This window comes from Coloeus monedula (assembly GCF_965178545.1).
Source record: "Coloeus monedula genome assembly, chromosome: 33".
Taxonomy (NCBI): domain Eukaryota; kingdom Metazoa; phylum Chordata; class Aves; order Passeriformes; family Corvidae; genus Coloeus; species Coloeus monedula.
Window position 1 is genome coordinate 721,487 of NC_138813.1, and position 20,212 is coordinate 741,698.

General features: G+C 54.6%; 1 protein-coding gene across 2 annotated transcripts; it reads right to left on the bottom strand.

Moving 5' to 3' along the window:
- Positions 1-3,681: 3,681 nt before the first annotated feature.
- Positions 3,682-13,691, bottom strand: LOC309583819 (uncharacterized protein). Of its 2 annotated transcripts, XM_082299646.1 has the most exons (4): positions 13,606-13,691; positions 5,870-6,104; positions 5,193-5,276; positions 3,682-5,007 (listed from the first exon to the last, which is right to left on the bottom strand). In XM_082299646.1, exons 3-4 carry the CDS (start codon positions 5,212-5,214, stop codon positions 3,833-3,835), a joined length of 1,197 nt encoding a protein of 398 aa, XP_082155772.1. In that variant the 5' UTR covers positions 5,215-5,276; positions 5,870-6,104; positions 13,606-13,691; the 3' UTR covers positions 3,682-3,832. The 2 variants fall into 2 exon arrangements, with proteins under 2 accessions (XP_082155772.1, XP_082155771.1); XM_082299645.1 differs by lacking the exon at positions 13,606-13,691 and having other exon boundaries at positions 5,870-6,613.
- Positions 13,692-20,212: the final 6,521 nt, after the last annotated feature.

Consider the following 20,212-nt stretch of genomic DNA (forward strand, 5'->3'; position numbering starts at 1 on the left):
TATTTTTAGTTCCCGGAATGTCTGATTCCTTATCAGATGAGATGTAGATATCAGAGTGTGGTGATCAAGTTGTCATGGTGCAAATGTCCCAGTGATAAGATCCAACCCCACCTAGGTGGAATCCTCACTTATTGTGAAAGAAATACTTTTAGTGTTGTGAAATTTTTCTCTCAGCCAGGCTGGTGCAGGGATTTAGAAACTCAGTCTCTGTAGGGTCTAATTACATTTCAGTTTTATATATAATAGCACGAATTACATATTTTATTTATAACAAATATGAAAAAACCTGTCAGAGACAGGGAGAGAGAGCGGAAGATAATCAGTTGGAGCTAGATGAGCTTTAAGGACGTTCCCGACCCAACCCATTCTGTGACTCCAGAAGTTGTATGGAGTCCAAAAGTGACATCCACAGCTGCTTTCTGCTGAGCAGGCCCTGGGCAAGGACACAGGAGCAGGAGTAAATGGTGCACCGCTTTAGTTACAGGATCGCCAAGAAGTTTCTTTCTGGTGGATTTTTTATGTGCACAATAGACGTGAAAATGGTGGAAAGAGCCTTTACAGCATCCAGAGCCACAAAAAGCCTCTGAAGGACTTGTCCCCCGATTCTGCTCCTGGGAGCACTGGGGGTGAGGGGCAGATGAGGTGGGTTCCAGGTGGGGAGCACCAGGTGCTGCAGGTCTGCCTGGCACCTGGGGAGTCATCAGTGAGAAAAGCTCTGAGTGGCAGAAATCTTATTTGGGGGAGGGCTGGAGAAATGGGGCACTCCCCATCCATCAAATGTGGGACCCCCACAAGCCGCTTATAACCCCCAAAACTGGCGGAAAGCAGCAGGGTTCTCCCTCAAACCAGCTCCTTGTGTCCCCCCATGCGGGGCCCCAGCTCTGAGTACTGGAGCCACGTGTGCCACTGCTCTCAGGAACATCCACTAAGAACTGTGGGAGTACTCCAAAAAACACCTCATCAGGAATGGGGGATACCCTGAAATCTCTCCAGAAACATGGGATACCCCAAAACCCACTTAGGAACAGGGACCCCCCCCCCGACACATCATCCCCAGCCTTCAGCTGTCTCGTTCCATACCCCATCCCAGCCTCCCAAACTCCAACCCACCCCTCCTGGGCATGAAGACCCCCTTTCCAAGCCCTATTTCCCCTATCCCACCCCCTCCGAAACCCCATCAACCTGCTCCAAAGCCCCTTGGCAGGGTTGGGCTCCTGCCATGGCCCTGTGTGCCAGGGACTGGCAGTGCTGGGTGCAGGGACCCCAGGGAGGGCACAAAAATGTTGTGAGATGGGCGTGTGCAGCTGGCCAGGGCAGAGGAACAGCATGGACAGGGGGGCACAGCCTGCAGGAGAGACAGCCAAGGGCTGGGCAGGGCTGGCAGGGCCAGAGGCACCCAGGGCTTTGTCCCCTGAGCTCTGGGACTGCCTCTGGAAGCCCCACAGAAGGAACTTTCCATTGAGAGGCTGCACTTTGGTTCTCCCTCACCCTCCCTGAGGAGGCTGGCAGGGGTTGCAGTTTTATGACATTTGTCCTTCCTCCCCCTCACATCCCACTGCCCCAAAACAGCCCTGAGCCACCCGGGAGGGACAGGCCCTGCTGGGCCAGGCCTGGGCTCAGGGCTGGGCCTTTCTGCTTCCTCCAACCAGCCCAGGGCTTTCTCAGCATTGCAGCTCCCTGCAATCCTGGCAGAGCTCAAGGATCTGCTCTCACAAGTCCCTGGGGAGGCTTTGGCAGTCCCTGCCCTCAGTGGGACCCACTGGTGCTCCAAGGGACTTGGAGTTTTGCTTCTGACTCCTTGAGCAGCTTCTTCAGCCTTCTCTCAGTCCCTGAGGGTCCTGGACTCAGCCCCAAATCCACTGTGGGGCTCATTAAAATACAGAAAGCCTGAAGGAGCTCTTTCTCTTCCTTCAATTGTCTTCAAGTATTCAGGGCTTCTACAGCTCACTGGAGTCAGTTTGGAGTTCTGTTAAGGAGGAAGATTTCAAAGTGCGCCTTGTGACTTAATAAAGGATATTTTTTTTTTTCAGTTCAGAGAAGAGGTGATAGAAGCATTCTCCAATTAATTTGGATGCTGAATGTCTCCTTAGGAGGTCTGGGCATGTAGCAGAATGAGCCCTTTTGAAGGCTGATCCTGTTTGGACAACGTGCTCCTCACCCCCAACCTCACCATGTCTGACATCGCCCACCTGGCACTGACATCTCTGTTCCCTGCATCAGAACCTTGTCCCTGAGCTCTGCAGCTGGGTGTCCCAGCCCACTGCACCATGTCCCACCTGCTCTCCTCAGGGCTCTGCCTGCACACAGGCCCCAGAGAAGTTTCCCTGTTTGTAAGGAAAGAATGGAAAAGCCTGAGCAGGTTTCCTGAACAACAAACCCCGCTCGGAACCACATGCTCAGTACAGGCTGCCTGGAATGATGTCACCTTTCTACAAGGGACAGCATGACCAGACATGATCTCTGTGAGCAGAATTCTCTGAGTCTTGCAGCAGAATTCTCTGTTCCCGTCCTTTGCCTTGATCTCTGCTGCAGGTGGAAGCTGCTGGTGCCGTTCTCACCTTTAACCCCTCCTTGGGATGCAGACAGATGTGCCCAGGTGTATCAGGCAGGGGTTGCTCAGTGTTTATGCAAAGCTATTGTGCTCCTCACGGAACCAAGGAGATCTTTGTGACAGCGTGGAACCTCCTGGAACCAAGGGCCCATTGTTTCACAGAGGAGCCTCATGGAACCAGAGAGGCCATTGAGATACTGCACAACCAGTAGAGCTGCTGGACCTTGTCACCTGTCACCTGCCCGCGGGAGGCACAGCAGAACCAGCAACCTGGGAGCCTCAGGAATGCCCCTCTGGGATCCACACACTCCAAGGGTCTGGAGTTCCAGGTTCCAGCAAGGAAAAGATGTTCCTGCCCTTGAAGGCAAAGCTCTTGAGAAGGGGTCGAAAGCCAAGTGGAGCAAGATCTTACAGTGACATTTCACTGCCAGCCATCGTAACTTCACCCATGGTTGTTGTAGCTCATGGATTGGGAACAAAATCAGGGGAGGGTCTTTGGCTGGGAGCTGCCCTGGCTAAAGAGAGACACTGTGAGAGAAACAGAGCGGGCAAAGAAAGGCAGAAGAGAAAGGAAGACACAAACACAGTCAGCTGAGAAGGTGGCACTCTGAAAACAGAACTGCAATGGACTGAAAATGAATGGGACAGAAGTCAGTCATTCTGAAAGTTTCATTTACTATCAAAACACAACCCACAGAGCCAGCCCTACACAATCCTGATCCCACCCCTCCAAATCTGGATCCCAGTCTCCTTTCAACCCTATCTCACCCTGGAGGCTGTAGAATTGAGTAATTTTGGCATGGGACTGAGTTTTTTTGAGGTGGGAACCTTAAGCCATTTTGAGGTGGGATTGAGCCCTTTTGGGGTAGGATTGAGTTGTTTTCAGTGGGATTGAGTCGTTTTGAGGTGATCCCTCTTGGCTTTTGGAGTGCAAAGAGATGGAGAACACTGCCCAAAATCCCCCAAGAACCCACAAATACTCCAGAATACGTCCCCAAACCCTAAATTCCCCCTCAAATACCTGTGAAATGGTGGGACTTCAAACATCTGTGATCAATTTTTTTGTTTTTAGTCCTATTTTGGGTGTTTTTAAGTGATGAGGATGAATCAGAAGACAATTAGGGCCAAAATAAAAGGATAACCAGCCAGAGGTCTTCCCAATATGGATCACAGGGAATGTGGGCCACCAGGGCTTTTCCCAGTGTGGCTCCTCCAAAGGGGGATGGGGTTGGAGCAGGGCACGAAGCTCTTCCCACAGTCGGGGCACTTGCAGGGCTTCCCTTACTGGTGCCTCCGTTGGTGTCTGGTCAAGGTAGAGGTGTGGGTGAAGCTCTTCCCACATTCCTCACACTCGTAGGGCTTCTCCCTGGTGTGGATGCGCCGGTGGATGATGAGGCCAGAGTTTTGCTTGAAGCCCTTCCCACAGTCGGGGCAGCAGAAGGGCCTCTCCTCTGTGTGAATCTGGTGGTGCAGGAAGAGACTGGAGGGGGTCTGAAACCTCTTCCCACACTCGGAACACTCATAGGGCTTCTCCCCCGTGTGGATCTTTTTATGGACAGTCAGGTTGCCGCGCTGGCTGAAGCTCTTCCCACATTCCAAGCACTTGTATGGCCTTTCCCCAGTGTGGATGTTCTGGTGGAAGATCAGGTTGGTGCTCTGGCTGAAGCTCTTCCCACACTCCTCACACTCGTAGGGGCGTTCCCCAGTGTGGATCATCTGGTGGCGGATTAGGTGGAAGCTCCGGCTGAAGCTCATCCCACATTCCTCACACTCGTAGGGCCTCTCCCCAGTGTGGATGCGCCGGTGTCTGACAAGGTGGGAGTTTTGTGTGAAGCCCTTCCTGCAGTCGGGGCAGCGGAAGGGCCTCTCCTCTGTGTGAATCCGCTGGTGCAGGAGGAGACTGGAACTGGTCTGAAACCTCTTCCCACACTCGGAACACTCGTGGGGCCTCTCTCCCGTGTGGATCATCTGGTGGCGGAGCAGAGTGGAGTTGTCTCTGAAGCTCTTCCCACATTCCCCACACTCATAGGGCCGTTCCCCAGTGTGGATCATGTGGTGGCGGATCAGGGTGGAGCTGCATCTGAAGCCCTTCCCACATTCCCCACACTCATAGGGCCGTTCCCCAGTGTGGATCATGTGGTGGCGGAGCAGGGTGGAGCTGTGGCTGAAGCTCTTCCCACATTCCCCACACTTGTAGGGCTTCTCCCCAGCGTGAAGCTGCTCATGAACCACCAGGTCTGAGCTCCGGCTCGATCTACAGCCACCTTCCCACCACAGGGTGGTTCTTTCCTCCTCAGAGCACCCTGGGCTGCGTTTGCAGCCCCTCCTCCTGTGGCATCTACGGGCATTTTCCTCCCCGTTGGATTCCTGCACCGTAGAGCTGCTCAAAACGGCCTCTTCCACCAGGTTCTGCTGCGGGGATTTGTCCTCCCTGGGCTCCGTCCTCAGCTCCTTGTCTGGGGTGGAAGGACAAGGAGAGGATGGGATTTGCCTCCGTGCCACAGGGAAGGGCAAGGAGATCCCCCCAGTCCGTCCCCGGCAGGACGGCGTCGGCAGCGGGGTTGTCCTGCAGCCGGGGGCGATGCTGGGCTGGGAGATGGAGCAGGAGAGAGGGGGAAAGGGGCACTGACTTCCTCCTCACCTGCCTGGGGGTCCCGGGGCATCTTCCTCTTCCTCGCAGCCTCCTCCTATATCTGGCCAAGGTTTGGGAAGGGGAAATCCTGGTCTGGGGGAAAACAAGGGATGAGCACGTTGAGTTTGAAGGTTCCTCTGCCCAAGTCCATCTCTAGAAGTCACCAGGCATCGTGTGTCCATAAAAATCTACTCTGAAAATGCCTCCCAGGAGTTCCCTGTCTCTGGTCCCTCCCCTTTGGTGTTCGGGGTTCCCCCCTGTCCCAGCTGCTGGGGGTCACGCTTGAATTGGGGGTCCCCCTCTCTACTTGGTCCCCGCCCTCCCCAGGCTGCTGGGAGTCCCAGGAATCTGAAAAGCTCCCCCCTCTTCCGTCTCCCCACTTAGGAATGCTGGGGGTGATGGGCTCCAAGGAGTCCCTCCTGCCCCTCTCCAGGCTGTTGAGGGTCCCGCAAATCACGGCGCTCCCCCCTCTCTGGGCTCCCCACTTTGGGGTCCTGGGGGTCACAGGGCTCTGCTCCTCCAGAATGCCTCTGCCAGCAGCCATGACTGGGACCCCCCAATGTCCCCCCAAGGGGCATTTTCTGCTCAGCTTTGGAGTTCATCATTCGCTAAACATCCCCCTGCAAAAAAATACCAACCCAGGGACCCCCAAGGACATCTGGGCCACACTCCCCCTCCCCAGCCACCTGTGAGATGGGGGGCGATGATCCCACGGGTGGGGGGCTGTGAATTCAGGGAGTGCTCGACCTCGTGCTTTCTTCTCCTTTTCTTGATCTTCCTTTGTCCCTCCTCTTCCACCCAGGGCTTCTTAAGTGCATTTATAATAGCTGCACATAGGGACATGTACCGGTAGACTGCTTTTTCTCCCGTGGCAGCTGCTTCCCCGAGCCATTGCACAACACGTGCCCAAAATCTAGTGTCCTGCACATGTTCAGCAGCAGCGGCAGGGAAGTAGTATGAGATCCACCTTATAAAGCGCTTTGGAAGTCCCTTAGAAAACTTAAATCATAACTTAGAAGAATACCCACCACCGAGACATAAAAACTCTGCTGAGCATGCAACAGTTTATTTCCCATGGCTCGTATCCTCCCCTCACCAGTGTAAAACAAAAGAAGAAAAGGAACTGCGAGTATATTCCACCCCCGTCTGGAGCCACCCGCAGTGCACGCCAAACTGAATATCTTCTCTGGGAAAGAACGTGGAAAAAGGCACTGCAAGATCTTCTTGCTTCCTACCAAAGCGATGCCCAACTTGCAGTGCTTACTTTAGACCACCTTTGTAGGGAAAAGGATTGGACTAAGCCCAAAGATCAGGCTGCTAATGAATCAGTCCTGCAAGACCTCAAGCAGGCTGCTCAGAGAGCTCTGTCCCTTACTCCCAGCACTGCTGCCCCGAAAACCCACTTCACCCAAGTCCTGCAAGGGCGATCAGAACCCTTTGTAGAGTTTGTAGAGCGCCTCACACAGGCCGTTCGCTCGCAGACAGAGGGGCATGAATTCCAACAGCAGCTGCTGACGGAGTTGGCCCACTCTAACACAAACGAAGCCTGCAAGGCAGTTCTCAAGAGCCCTACCTTTAGATCCTCCTCCCACCTTAGATCTCATGGTAGAAACCTGTGTGAAGTTGGTGTCAATCACCTCCGAAATTCAAAATAATAAAAGCAGAGGGGTAGTGGGGGTGGTGAGCCAATGAGGGAAGCCTCCATCCCAGAGCAGGTGTCATCGCTGTGGGAAGCTGGGGCACTGGGCAAAGGGATGCAAAGAACCCCGGGCAGTAACACCTGTGCCTGAGTCTTTCATTCCAGGTTCGGGCCACCTGGGGCAGGGATGTTGCTGCAGCCACTGACCAAACACCCAAGCACCACCCTTGGGAAACTGAGCAAGCAGCGCGATACAGCTCCGCGTGAGGACGTAAATGGAGCTGCTGTACCATCAAAAAAGGACAATTTACAGGACTGGACAGAAGCTGAGCTAGTTGATGCAGCAGTTCAGTTTTACACCTGGAAGCTGGGGAAGACAGTGCCCATCACCCTGACCTCCAGCCTCCTCGTTAAACAAACTGGTGATAGACTTGCTCTGGCCCAAGCGGCAATACCCATCCCGCTGGAGTCAGACATGTTTATTACAGGACTTGCAGCACTGGAGCACCCGGGAGTTCAAGTCTTCCCATCCATCCTTACCACCAATGGTGGGGGGCTGTGCTTGTGTTCCTGGTTGAGTGTCATCATGCTCCTCTTTTTATTCCAGAAGGTGCTATGATCACACAAGGACGAGTCATCCCAAAAGGTTGCCTAACAAACCAGCAAGAGGCACAAGTGTTCTGGGCAGAAGTGATGGGACCCAACTGGCCAACCCTTGAGTGTGAGTTGAGCCAAGGGGGTGAGCGAGTTCGCATGCCATGTATGGTGGATACGGGGGCAGACATCACTGTGATCTCTTGCAGAGAGTTGCCCCAGGCATGGGAACTTGAACCCACTTGAAGTGGCTGGGAACACTGCTGGGATTGGGGGTAAAGCTACAGCTTTACGGAGCACCCAAAATGTGACCATCCAAGGCCCGGAAGGAAATTTGCCTACCATCTGGCCTTTTGTTATTGACACAGAGTTTACCCTGTGGGGTGGAGATACCTTGTCCCAGTGGGGAACTCGAGCTGTCGTTCCAGCAGCCCAGGGTTTTTAGGGCGGGCCACTGTTGAGTGCGACCACCCACGCAGTAATTGGCTGCCTAACATGCCCGTATGGGAGGAACAGTGGCCGGTATCCATCGAGAAACTTCACGCTCTCGAGTCCCTTGTGGAAAAGCAACTTGCCAAGGGCCACACAGTCCCAACTAATAGCCCTTGGAATTCCCCCATGTTTGTTCTCCCAAAACCGAAATGAAACGGAAGGATGCTTTTGCACAATCTGTGTAAAATTAACGCAGTCATGGAGGATATGGGACCCCTGCAACCAGGCATGCCCTCACCATCAATGCTCCCTCATATGTGGAAGCTAGCTGTCATAGACATCAAAGACTGCTTCTTCCACATATCTCTGCACCCCAGCAATGCTCCTAGATTTGCCTTCTCAGTGCCGTCTGTTAATCAGCAAGTCCCCATGTGCAGATATCACTGGACAGTGCTGCCTCAGGGCATGAAAAACAGCCCCAGCATTTGCCATTGGTATGTTGTGCGGGTCCTGTCCCCTGTCCAGAAACAGGCTCCAGAGGCAATCATCCTCCATTACATGGATGACGTCCTTGTATGTGCCCCAGACGAAACATGCTTAGACCTAACCCTAGATCTAACAATCTGAGCAATTGAAGCTGCAGGTTTTGTAGTCCATCCTGACAAGGTCCAGCGCTTGTGCCCCCTGACCTACCTTGGCCTCCGGATCCGTGAGACAACCATCGCTCCCCAACAGCTTGCCATAGCTGACGAGCCCCGGACCCTTCGCGACCTGCAGCAACTGTGTGGTACAGTGAACTGGGTCTGGCCCCTGTTAGGGATCTCCACAGAAAGCCTCAGCCCCCTCTTTAACCTGCTGCGAGGCGATGGTGCGTTGGACTCTCCCCGATCCCTAACCCCAGAGGCGCAGGAGGCCATTGGTAAGGTCCAGAAAGCTCTTTCCACCAAGCAGGCACACTGGATGGAACCAGGCCTGCAGTTCAAATTCATAATTATGGGCCAGCTACCACACTTGCAAGGCCTTACTTTTCAGCGGGACGAGAGGATCAAGGACCCCCTCTTAATCACAGAGTGGGTGTTCTTGCCTCACCGGCCGTCCAAAAGCATTACCACACCACAAGAATTGATGGAGCAACTGATAAGGAAGGCCAGCTCTCGCCTCTGCGTTCTCGCAGGGTGCAAATTCTCGTGCATTTACATGCCATTCAAATGAGATGATGTTGATTTCGCTCTACAGAGCAGCGAGTGCCTGCAGTTTGCCCTAGATAGTTACTCAGGGAAACTCTCTAGCCACCATCTGCCACACCAATTGTTTAACGTGAATTTCAAATTAGTCCTGAAATTGTTTTGAAGCAACAAATTGCTTTGAGCCCTGACAGTTTTCAAAGATGGGTCAGGGGCTTCTCACAGATCTGTTCTGACTTGGAGGAACCCCCAAACATCTGAGTGGGAAAAAGACATTGAAGTAGTTGAGGGATCTCCTCCAATTGCAGAGTTAGCCACAGTAGTCAGAGCCTTTGAGCGATTCCAAAAGGAACCAATAAACATTGTCACTGATTCAGCCTATGTGGCTGGAGTGGTAGAGAGAGCAGAGCACTCAATGCTCAAAGAAGTTTCAAATCCTAAATTATATCACGTGCTCTCGCAGCTCGTCTTTTTGCTGTCCCACTGAGAGCAACCCTATTATGTCATGCACGTGAGGTTGCACACCGACCTATTGTTGAAGGGAACCAGAATGCTGACGCCTTGGCAGCCCCAGTACAACTGGCATCACTACCGGGAATGTTCCAACAAGCTAAGTTGAGCCATCGATTCTACCATCAAAACGTCCCGGCTTTGGTCCGCATGTTCCATCTCTCGCACAACCGAGCTAAGGCCATTGTGGCGACTTGTCCTGACTGTCAGAAATATCAGATCCCATCGCTAGGGTCTGGTGTGTGTCCACGTGGTCTCAATAGCTGCCAGCTGTGGCAGACCGACGTGACTCACATCCCCGAATTCAGGAGGTCTAAGTATGTCCACATCTCAGTAGACACCTTCTCAAGAGCAGTTTTTGCCTCTTCTCATTGTGGGGAGAAGGCAAAAGATGTCATCAAACACTTTCTGTTGGCATTCGCCACTCTGGGGGTGCCAGCAGAAATCAAGACAGACAACAGACCAGTATACATCTCGAAGAACCTCCACCAGTTCTTCGACACGTGGGGAATTAAGCACACTACAGGTATCCGTTATTCTCCCACAGGCCAATCTACAGTTGAGCATACCCATCAGACGCTCAAAGAGTCCTTGCCCAGCAGTGAGGAGGAGCAGAGACTAATTCGCCCATTGAGAGACTCTGCAGGGCTCTCTTCACCATTAACTTTTTAAATTGTTCCTTCAAAGAGCCCGCCCCCCCCCGTATAACGGCACATTAAAAATTCGACCACAACTAAACTAAAAGAAAATCCATCCGTGCTGGTCAAAGACCCTGAGACTCACAAAGTTGAGGGCCCGTTCAAGTTACTAGCTTGGGGGAGGGGATATGCCACCATGTTGACCCCAGCTGGACCAAAGTGGGTGCTGGCAAAGTTCGTCAAACTGCACCTGACCTCACTGAACAGCGACGACCCCAAAGCCACCACCTGGAAGAGGTGCCCACACCAGATGCCATCTGAAGAAGAACTTGCGGCCCTCTTCCTGCTGTTCCCTTTCCCTGAATGTTTTCCCTTTTCCCCTACTCCCTAACTTCCCACACCTACCTCCATTTGCTTCGAAATAATAAAAAAGGGGGAGATGTTGCAGTGAACCATGACCAACCCCAGAGCCAGCCCCAAAAGCCTTGAGCATTCATAAGGCTGCGAAAAATACATAAATCCGTGCCTTACCTTTCAGCTGTGTATCTCCCTTCCCCATATCTGGCTGCTTTCCCAGAGGGATCTAGGCTCTTCTCTGAGTTATTCGGCAGCTGATTGGTCTCTGTTGCTCCTCCCCACCCACCCCTGTTCCCAATTGCTGTAGCCCCCTCTCCCCGCCCCAGTAACACCCCCTAGCTGAGGTATCATTAGTTACTGTGTGTTTTCCACGCCTGTTTGTCGGGGTACAAAAATAGCTCAGCGAGCCACCTGGTGGTCTCTCCTCGTGGGTTCTCACCCTGCAATAAACCTCCTTCTCCCACGAGAGGCCCTCCGTTTTATCCTACCTCCTTTGCACACATCAGCCATCGGGAGCCAGGGCGAACCCGTGCCGGTGGTTCGCCCACCTCCCTGGGCCAGGATGGGACTCCACCTGTCCTCGCTCGGGGCAGGCAGCAGTTTGCTCTGTACCAGGACAATGTGCTAGCTCAGGAAGGTACCGCTGCAACTGGCACTGCACTGAGGGTGACTGGGAGTGGCTGTGAGACACTGGGATCACACTGGAAGCAACTCAGGGAAACTGGGAGTGACTGGGAACATGCTGGGAGCAACTGGGATGCACTGGGAGAGACTGAAACCACAGTGGGGGTAACTGGGAGCAACTGGAACCACACTGGATGATAATGGGAGCAGCTGTGCCCATGCTGGGGTCATACTGGGATCCTACTGGAACTGACTGGGATCATACTGGGAGTGACTGGGATAGTACTGGCAATATCTGAGAGTGACTGGGATCCTACTGGAACCGACTGGGACTGACTGGAAAGGTGCTGGCCATGACTGGAACCATGTTGGAAGTGACTGGGAGAAACTGGGCCCAGACTGGGAGTGACAGGGAGTCACTCTGGGCATGACTGGAATAATACTGGGAGTATCTGGGAATGACTGGGATCATACTGGGGGTGACTGGGTGCAACTGGGATCATACTGGAAGTGGCAGGAAGTGACTGGGATCATACTGGAGGCTACTGGGATCATAATGGGGTTGACAGGGAGTTTGGGGCAACTGGCATTGTACTGGGGGTGACTGGGATCATCCTGGAAGTGACTGGAACCATACTGGGAGTGACTCCGGGTCCTATTGCATAATCCTGGGAGCCACTGGGATTAAAATGGGTATGAATGGAACCTGACTGGGAGTTACTGGGAGCTACTGGGCCCATGTTGGGAGGAAAACGAAGACACATTAGGAGCAACTGGGATACACTGGAAAGTACTGGAACCATACTGAGGGGACTGAGACCACAACTGGGGCAACTGGGATCATACTGGGAGCAGCTGGGACCACACTTTGGGACACTGACAGAAACTGGGATTGTCCCGGAGGTAAGTGGGAGAAACTGGGAAAGACTGGGATCATTCTGAGGTAACTAGAACCTTACTGGGGACACTGGGAGTGACTGGGAATGACTAGGAGCATGCTGAGGGCAACTGGGATCTACTGGGAGTGTCTGTAACCATACTGGGGGAACTGGAACCACAATGGGAACAGCTGCGCCCATGCAGTGGATCTACACTGGAGGCAACTGGGCGTGACTGGGACCATCCTGAGACGGCCTGGGACTATCCTAGGGGTAAATGGATTCATACGGGGAGGAACTGGGAACAACTGGAACTGTTCTGGAGGCAACTGGCATCATACTGGAATCACGGGGGGAGGGAGTGGCTCCTCCCACAGGAGGTGGGAGTGACTGGGAGCATGCTAAGGGTGACTGGGATCACTGGGAGAGACAGGGAGTCACAGAGATCATACTGAAGGCTCCTGGGGTCATGCTGGCATTGACAGGGAGTGACTGGGATCACACTGGGGGCCACTGGCATCATACTGGGAGTGACTGGGGTCATACTGGGAGTGTCTACAATCATACTGGGATAATGGTGGGTGTGAATGGACCCTGACTGGGGATGATTACTGGGAGCTGCCAGGCCCGTGCTGGGAGCCACCTGTGCACACACTGGGAGGAACTGGGAACAACTGGGAATGACAGGGTGCATGCTGGTGACAACTGGAATGTACTGGGAGTGACTGGGATAATAGTGGGGGTAACTGAACCATGCTGAGGTAACTGGGAGTGTCTGGGAATGACTACAAGAATGTTGAGAATAACTGGGATATACTGGGAGTGCCTGAGACCATTCGGGTAGGGACTGCAACCACACTGGGAGCAACTGGGAATGTGCTGGGGGGAACTGGGACCAAGCTTGAGGCAACTTGGGGGCAAGTGGAAGTGACTGGGGCCTTGCTGAGAAAGACTGCCTTCATACTGGGAATGACTGGGACTATACTAGGGGCAGCTGGTAGAACTGGGAACGCACTGGACGAAAGCTGGAGGAGGAACTGGGAGCAACTGGGAGCGTGCTGGGGGCAAATGGTATCACAATAGGGAATGACTGGGAGTGACTGGGCTCCTACTGGGAGCAACAGGGATCATGCAGGGAGGGAGGGGAAGTGACCACGATCATACTGGGACTGACTGGGCTCCTACTGGGAGCAGCCACCTCCGGGCCCCGGGACCCCTGAGCCCCTTTCCCGGCCATGCCGCCCCTGCAGCCCCCAGACCCCCCCGCCGGGGTCCCGCCCATCCCAGGGCTCCCCGCTTTGGGCTCCTGGGGCTCTCCTCTCTCTGGGGTCCCGCTTACGGAAGCCGGGGCTCCCGGGGCTCCCCAAACCGGTGTCCCCCCGCCCCCGCCGGCCCCGCGCGCTCCCCACGGGGCCCCGGCAGAGCTCGGAGGGCCCGGCCCGGGAAGCCCAACCCCCACCGCGGGGGGACCCGCATCCCCCCGCCCCCGCCGGGGCTCTGCCGGCACCGCCACCGGGACCCCCACAAACACCTCCCGGGGACCCCCCATGTCCCCCCGAGCGGCACCTGCGGGATGGGGGGCGATGGGCCCGGGGGGCTGAGAGTTCAGCGAGCGCTGGAGCCGCGTGATTCCGCCTCTCCTCCTCTCTTCCAGCTTCCCGCTGCCGCTCCGCCTCTTCCTCCCTCCTCCTGCTCCTCTTCCTCCTCCCGCCCCGTCCCAATCCCACCTCCCCCTCCTCCCTCCCTCCTCCTCGTCCTGCCCCGTTCCCGAGCCCCTCGCAGCCCACAGGAGCAGCGGGGATGGAGCCGGGACAGGTCGGGATGGGCAGCGCGGGGCTCTCGGCTGCTCCCACCCGCTGGGGGCGGGGGAACCCGGCCCGGGGAAAGGGAGAGGGAAACTGGGAACATTGGGGGCTGCAGATCCAAACTGGGCCTTGCTGGGGACCCTGCGTGGGGACTTGCAGCCCTTGGGGCTCCTCTCGAGAGCCTGGAGAGCCGGGAGGGGGAACGCAGAGAGGGCTGGGGGATGCCAGCAGTGGCACCACTGGCACTGACTGGTTTGTACTGGGATCATACTGGGATCATAGTGGGAGCAGCTGAGCCCATGCTGGGGGAGACTGCAATCACACGGAGGGAGACTGGGATCCTACTAGGAGTGAGTAGGATCCTGTGGGGGGTAATGGAGACCGTGTTGGGGGCAAATATGATATACTGGGAGTGAGTGGGATCATGCTGAGGGTGACTGGGAGCAGCTGGGAGCAACTGGGATCATGCTAGGAACAACTGGGAGTGACTGGGTGCATGCTGGGAGTGATTGGAAGAAACTGGGCTGATGCTGCGATGAACTGGAGGTAACTGGGATCATGCTGGAGGTGGCTGGGATCATACAGGCAGTGAGTGCAACTATGCTGAGGCTGACTGGGAGTGGCTGTGAGCCAATGGGATCATGCTGGAAGGAACTGGGAGTGACTGGGAATATGCTGGAGGGAACTGGGGTACACTGGGAGAAACTGGGAATGACTGGAACTAAAGCAAGGGTGAAAGAGAGCAACTGGAACCATGTGGGGCGCAACTGGTTCATACTGGCAGTGACTGGGAGCACACTAGGGTCACATTTGGATCATATTGGGAACGACTGGACTAGTACTGGGAGTATCTGAGAGTGACTGGGAGCACACCATGCATATCATCCCCCATACTGGGAGTGACTGGGAGCAACTGGGAGCATGCTGGGAGCAAATGGCATCCTACTGGGACTGACTGGGTTGATCTAGCTGGAGGCAACTGGGACCATACTGGGAGTGACTGGAAGCAATTGGGATTATACTGGGACTATACTGGGAGTTCTGGCATGTGACTGGGATCATAGTAGAGGTGACTGGGATCATATTGGTCTTGAAAGACAGCAACTGGGGTCACACTTTGGGCTACTGGGAGAAACCGAGAGAAACTGAGATGATACTGGAGGCAACTGGGAGTAACCTGGAATGACGGGATGCGTGCTGGAGACAACTGGGATATTGTGGGCATGACTGGGATCATACTGGGATAACTAACACCTCACTCGTGCTGCTGTGAGTGTCTGGGAATGACTACAGACATGCTGAGAGTAACTGGGATATACTGAGAGTATCTGTACCATACTGGGGGTGACTGGAACCACACTGGGAACAGCCACGACCATGCTGGGGAGAACTGGGATCACACTGAGTGTGACTGGAATCATATTAGGATTGACTGGGAGTGGCTGTGAGTGACTTGAATCATACTGGGATATACTGGAAGTGGGTGTATGCAACTGGAATCATGCTGAAAACAACTGGGAAGAGGTGGGAGTGACTGGGAGCATGCTGGGGGCAATTGGGATATACTGGGAGAGACAGGGAGTCACAGGGATCATACTGGGAGTGGCTACAATCACACTGGGATCATCCTTGCTGTGAATGGACCCTGAGTGGGGGTTACTGGGAGCTGCCAGGCCCATGCTGGAAGCCCACTGGGGACACACTGGGAGGAACTGGGAATGACAGGGTGCATGCTGAGGGCAAATGAGGTGTACTAGGAGTGCCTGTAACCATACTGGTGATGACTGGGAACATGCTGGGCTTGAGACACTTGAGCTGTTTGGAATCCTGAGGTGCAGCGGCTCCTGGCTGTGACCCAGACTGGAAGGCTGGGCTGTGTTTGTAGAAATGATTGTGCCTTTCTCAGGGACACCTGGGCTGAGCCAACAAACAAGGAGCCTTGGAGAGGCACAGAGTGTCGGCAGGACACGGTCAGATCCTTAGGAGCCCCAGGATGGGTGGGAAGGGATGGAATTTGGAGCACACGTTTGCCCCTGGGGGAATCAGGAGCACCATGGACACTGGGGGTATGAACGTTCCGTCCCTCGTGCAAGGAGTCACCACTGGGAACCCGACTGTGGGGAAAGGTTAAAGGGGATGGAACTGGGAAACATCCCAGTGCGGGAACTCCAGCGGGATGGATTTTAGAATCCATCTCTGCTCCGCAAAGATCTGCCTTTAGGAACAGACCAGCCCCACACCACTGGGCTCTGCAAATGGAAACTTTAGTGAATGCAGCTCCTTTGGGGTTTGCTGAAATAAAGGAACAATTGCCAGTCACTGCTAAAATGCCCTTACAGAGCAGATTGGCTTTAGCCCTATTGCTGTTACATGGACAGGGAGTATGTGGATTCTCGAACTGAAACAACAGCACTTGTTGTGTGCACATTCCAAATGTGATGCTGGATTGGATGATCGGGTAGAGAGGATAAAATCGGTTGCTGCATCCAGCAGGGAATTAAGGGAAAAGTTAGACAGTTACTGGTTGGATAAAATATTTAAAGTACTTGGATTTTCTCTGACTGATGGTTGGCCTCACTTTTGCAAGGTATAATTGGGATCACAGCAATACTTGTGCTTATGACACTTGCTTTGAGCTGTGTAAAGAACATGGTTGTGAAAGCAGCTGAGGAACTCGTGGGATGTGAGTAAAGGAGCAGAGTGAGGCTTACGAAGGCTTGAAGGGAGGAGAAGCTTCACAACCCTCCAAGGAGGGAAAATTTGCCAGATGAAAAAGCGTTTGTACCTGGTGGGTTCATACAATGCTTCTTCTCCAAAAGGCACTGGCCATGGAACCGCACAAGGCTGATTCTGTAGGCAGCAACCAGCCCAGGTGTGCCAACTTTCACCAGTTCACCGGGCAGTCAGGGCTGGCTTTGGGGTCAGCGACCACCAGGGACCCCCAAGGAGACCCCCAGGGCAGAAGGGGCAGATAGGACTGTGACACCACAAGATGCCTATGTGACAGCACGGAGTGGTCGTGTGACACCCCAGAACAGGCTGTGACATCATGAGTGAGTTGTGACATCACAGGTTGGCTGTATGACATCATAGAGTGGGCTGTGTCGGTACAGAGCAGCTGTGTGATATCACAGAGAGGACTGTGACATCACAGATGGGTGCTGTGACATCACAGAGTGACTATGACATCACAGGGTGGCTGGGTAACATCACAGAATGAGCTGTGACATCACAGATGGCTGTGATATCCCAGGGCAGAGGTCTGACATCATAGAGTGGACTGTGACATCACTGAGTGTTTGTGACATCACAGAGCAGGCTGTGACATCACAGAATGGGTTGTGACATCCGAGGGTGGCTGTGTGCCATCCCAGGGGGTTGGATGCCATGGCAGCCCTCAGGACAGAGCGGTGCCGGGCTGGTGCCAGCTACAATTGCAGTGACACTCGCTGATGCCCTCAGGTGCCACAGCAGCGGCCACAGGGACCCGTTCCTCACTTTGGTGCCACGGACACCAACGCTTGGCCCCGCTGCCATGGGCATTGGCACGGTCACCTGCACTCAGGGCCCGTGGCAGGGCACTGTTGCCATGGACACGGGCACTGAGCCCTGGGCCACAGTCGGCTGCTGTGGCAACCAGCCCAAGGTGCCGTGGCCAGGGCCGGGGGCATGGAAAGGAACCCGTGGAGCCGTGGTGATGGTGGGTGGCCATGGGGTGCTGCTGTGGGCTGGGGCAGAGGGAATTTCCTTGCCAGGCCTTTCCCTGGGGCTGTGTTTGGCTCTGTGCTGAGCACAGCGTTGGTCACACAGAGATGGTTTTGTTCTTGCTGAGCTTGCACAGAGCCAAGGCCTTTCCTGCCCCTCGTCCGGCCACGCTGGGGAGGGGCTGGGGGTGCGGTGGGGAGCTTGGGAGGGGTCACAGCCAGGACAGGTGACCCCAACTGACCCCAGGCATATCCCAGACCACAGGACACCATGGCCAGTGTATAAAGTGGGGGGAACAAGGAGGAAGGGGGGACATTTGGAGTGAGGGGTTTTGTCTTCCCAGGTAACACTCAGGCAGGACAGGGCCCTGTTTTGCCAGTGGGCAGGGTCAGCACCAAACAGACACCAACTGAAGCAATTTATAAATTACACCAACTGTGTAATTTATAGAATGCAAATCTGCAAAGAATCACAGAAGGAGCAGCTCAGCAATGTCCCCAGTCATCACTGCCAAAGATTGCCTGCAGTGATTAACCAAGATCCAGCCCCAGTTACCCTCAGACTTTACCATCACCCAGAGCCACCCATCAGCTGGGGGAAGCTGTCCCAGCCAAGGACTGGAGAGCCACTCCCGGACACTGGGAATTCCCTGCAGCTGCCTCCACCCACAGCTGAGGCTCCAACCCCACTGGGAGAGGGCCCAGCTTTGATAGTGCTGCATAAACATCCCAGAGACTGCAGCACTGTGGCTGTGGGTGCTTGGAGCTCCTGTGCCACTGCAGGATGTCCTGAAACAGGACCTCACGAACCCAGGTCACCCTCTGCCACCGCAGCTCCTTGGACCTTGTGTCCCCAAAAGCAGACACAAAGTGTTTCTGCTGCTCCCCCTTTTGCACAGATCCATAGAAAACTGGGATTTTTCCAAACACTTGTGTTCCCATTGTTCCATATTCCTAAAGAACCAGCACCCCCTCCTGATGAACACGGCGAGTTCCAAGGATTGCCACCAGCTCCCCTTCCTGCCTAGAAATCTTGGAACTGCTTCTAAACACTGCTCCCTTCAGCCCTTGGACAGCTGCTCTGTACACAGAGCTGGGAAAAAATTCACAGAGCTCATCGTGGTGGAGGGCCGAGGAAAAGGCAGTGGGAACATGGCAGTGAGGACAGCTGAGGGCTGCAGAGCGCCTCTGAATGACACCGTAACCTGGCACAGCAGCCCTGAGACACTGCTGTGGGGCACGGCTGGCCTTGAGGACGGCTCTGTGCCCTGCCAGCTCCGAGCAGGACTGGCAACCTAAACTCTGTCCCACCCCAACTCACTGAGAAGATGCCCTTCCTTCCTTCTCACCCTGCCAATGAGCTGCACATTCCTTAGGAAATTGTCATCGCTTTCTTAAAGACGCAAAGTCCCACTTTGGGCTTTTTGCTCTGGTTCGGCAGTGGAGAAGGGCAATTCTTCCTCCATCAGCTCCAGGCTGCACTGCCTCAGGAACACGGCCCACTCGCCAGCTTTGGCCCACTCGTGGCACTTCTAGAGGAGGAAGAAAGTGCAGTGGCACAATTCCAGCCCAAAAGGAAGAAAGAGTGGGACAGAGAGAACATCCTGTGCAGATCCAGGTGTTCCGCTGGCACTGTGGAGAGTTTGGGTTCTTGCCAGTGGCATGTGTGTCCCTGAGTGCAATCTCTTGGCCTGCACCAGAGTCTCACTCACCTGCAAAAGCAGAAAGCTCCGTCGCTGTGCTCGCAAGGGGCTCGTCTGATGCAAAGCTGTCAGAGCCCTGTGAGGGGAGAGCGGGCCCAGCCGTGCCCGGGGCTGAGCCCCAGCAGAGCCCTGGCAGAGCCCGGAGCAGCCTCAGCATCGGCAGAGCCCGGCTGCAGGGAGAGAAACCAGAACCCACCCGTCAGCTGAAGCCTCCTGTCCCCTTGTCCCAGCCGCCCGCAGTGCCCAGGCCGTGCTGGCCGTGCTCAGAGCTGGGCCCAAAGCTGCCCAGCATTGCTGCCTTTGGGAGCAGAGCAGGAGGGCAGGACATGTGCCCAGCCTGCAGCCAGCCATGGCACATCCACCTCCTCAGCAGCTGCCCAGAGCCCCAAAAGCAGCTTGGCAGCCACTGAAGAATTGGCTGCAGCCGCCCCAGCAAAGGGGGAACCTTTGGTGCCCGGCCAGGCCGTGCCATGCCCAGCTCTGGGAGCATCCCCCTGGCTGTGCACTCACCTGCACATGGGGCGTGGAGCGTGTCTTTGAAGAAGGTGCCCAGGCTGAGGAAGAGCTTCTCATCCTTGAGGTCACCCTCCCTCCCTCCTGCCCTCCCTCCCTCTTTTCTCTTTTTGCTTTTCTTTCCTTCCTTCTCTCTCTCGCTCTGGCTTTCTCTCTCTCTTCCTTTCTCTTTCTTTCTTTCTTTCTTTCTGTCTGTCTTTCTTTTCTCTGTTCTACTTTTCTCTTTAATTCTTTGATTTTTTTCATTTCCTGTTGTTTTCTGTCTTCTTTCTTTCTTTCTTTCTTCTCTTATTTCCTTCTTTTTCTTTTTTTCTTTTACTTTCTGTTTTTTGGTTGGTTTCACGTTGTTAAGGATCATTTCCATCCTTCCTTCCTTCCTTCCTTCCTTCCTTCCTTCCTTCCTTCCTTCCTTCCTTCCTTCCTTCCTTCCTTCCTTCCTTCCTTCCTT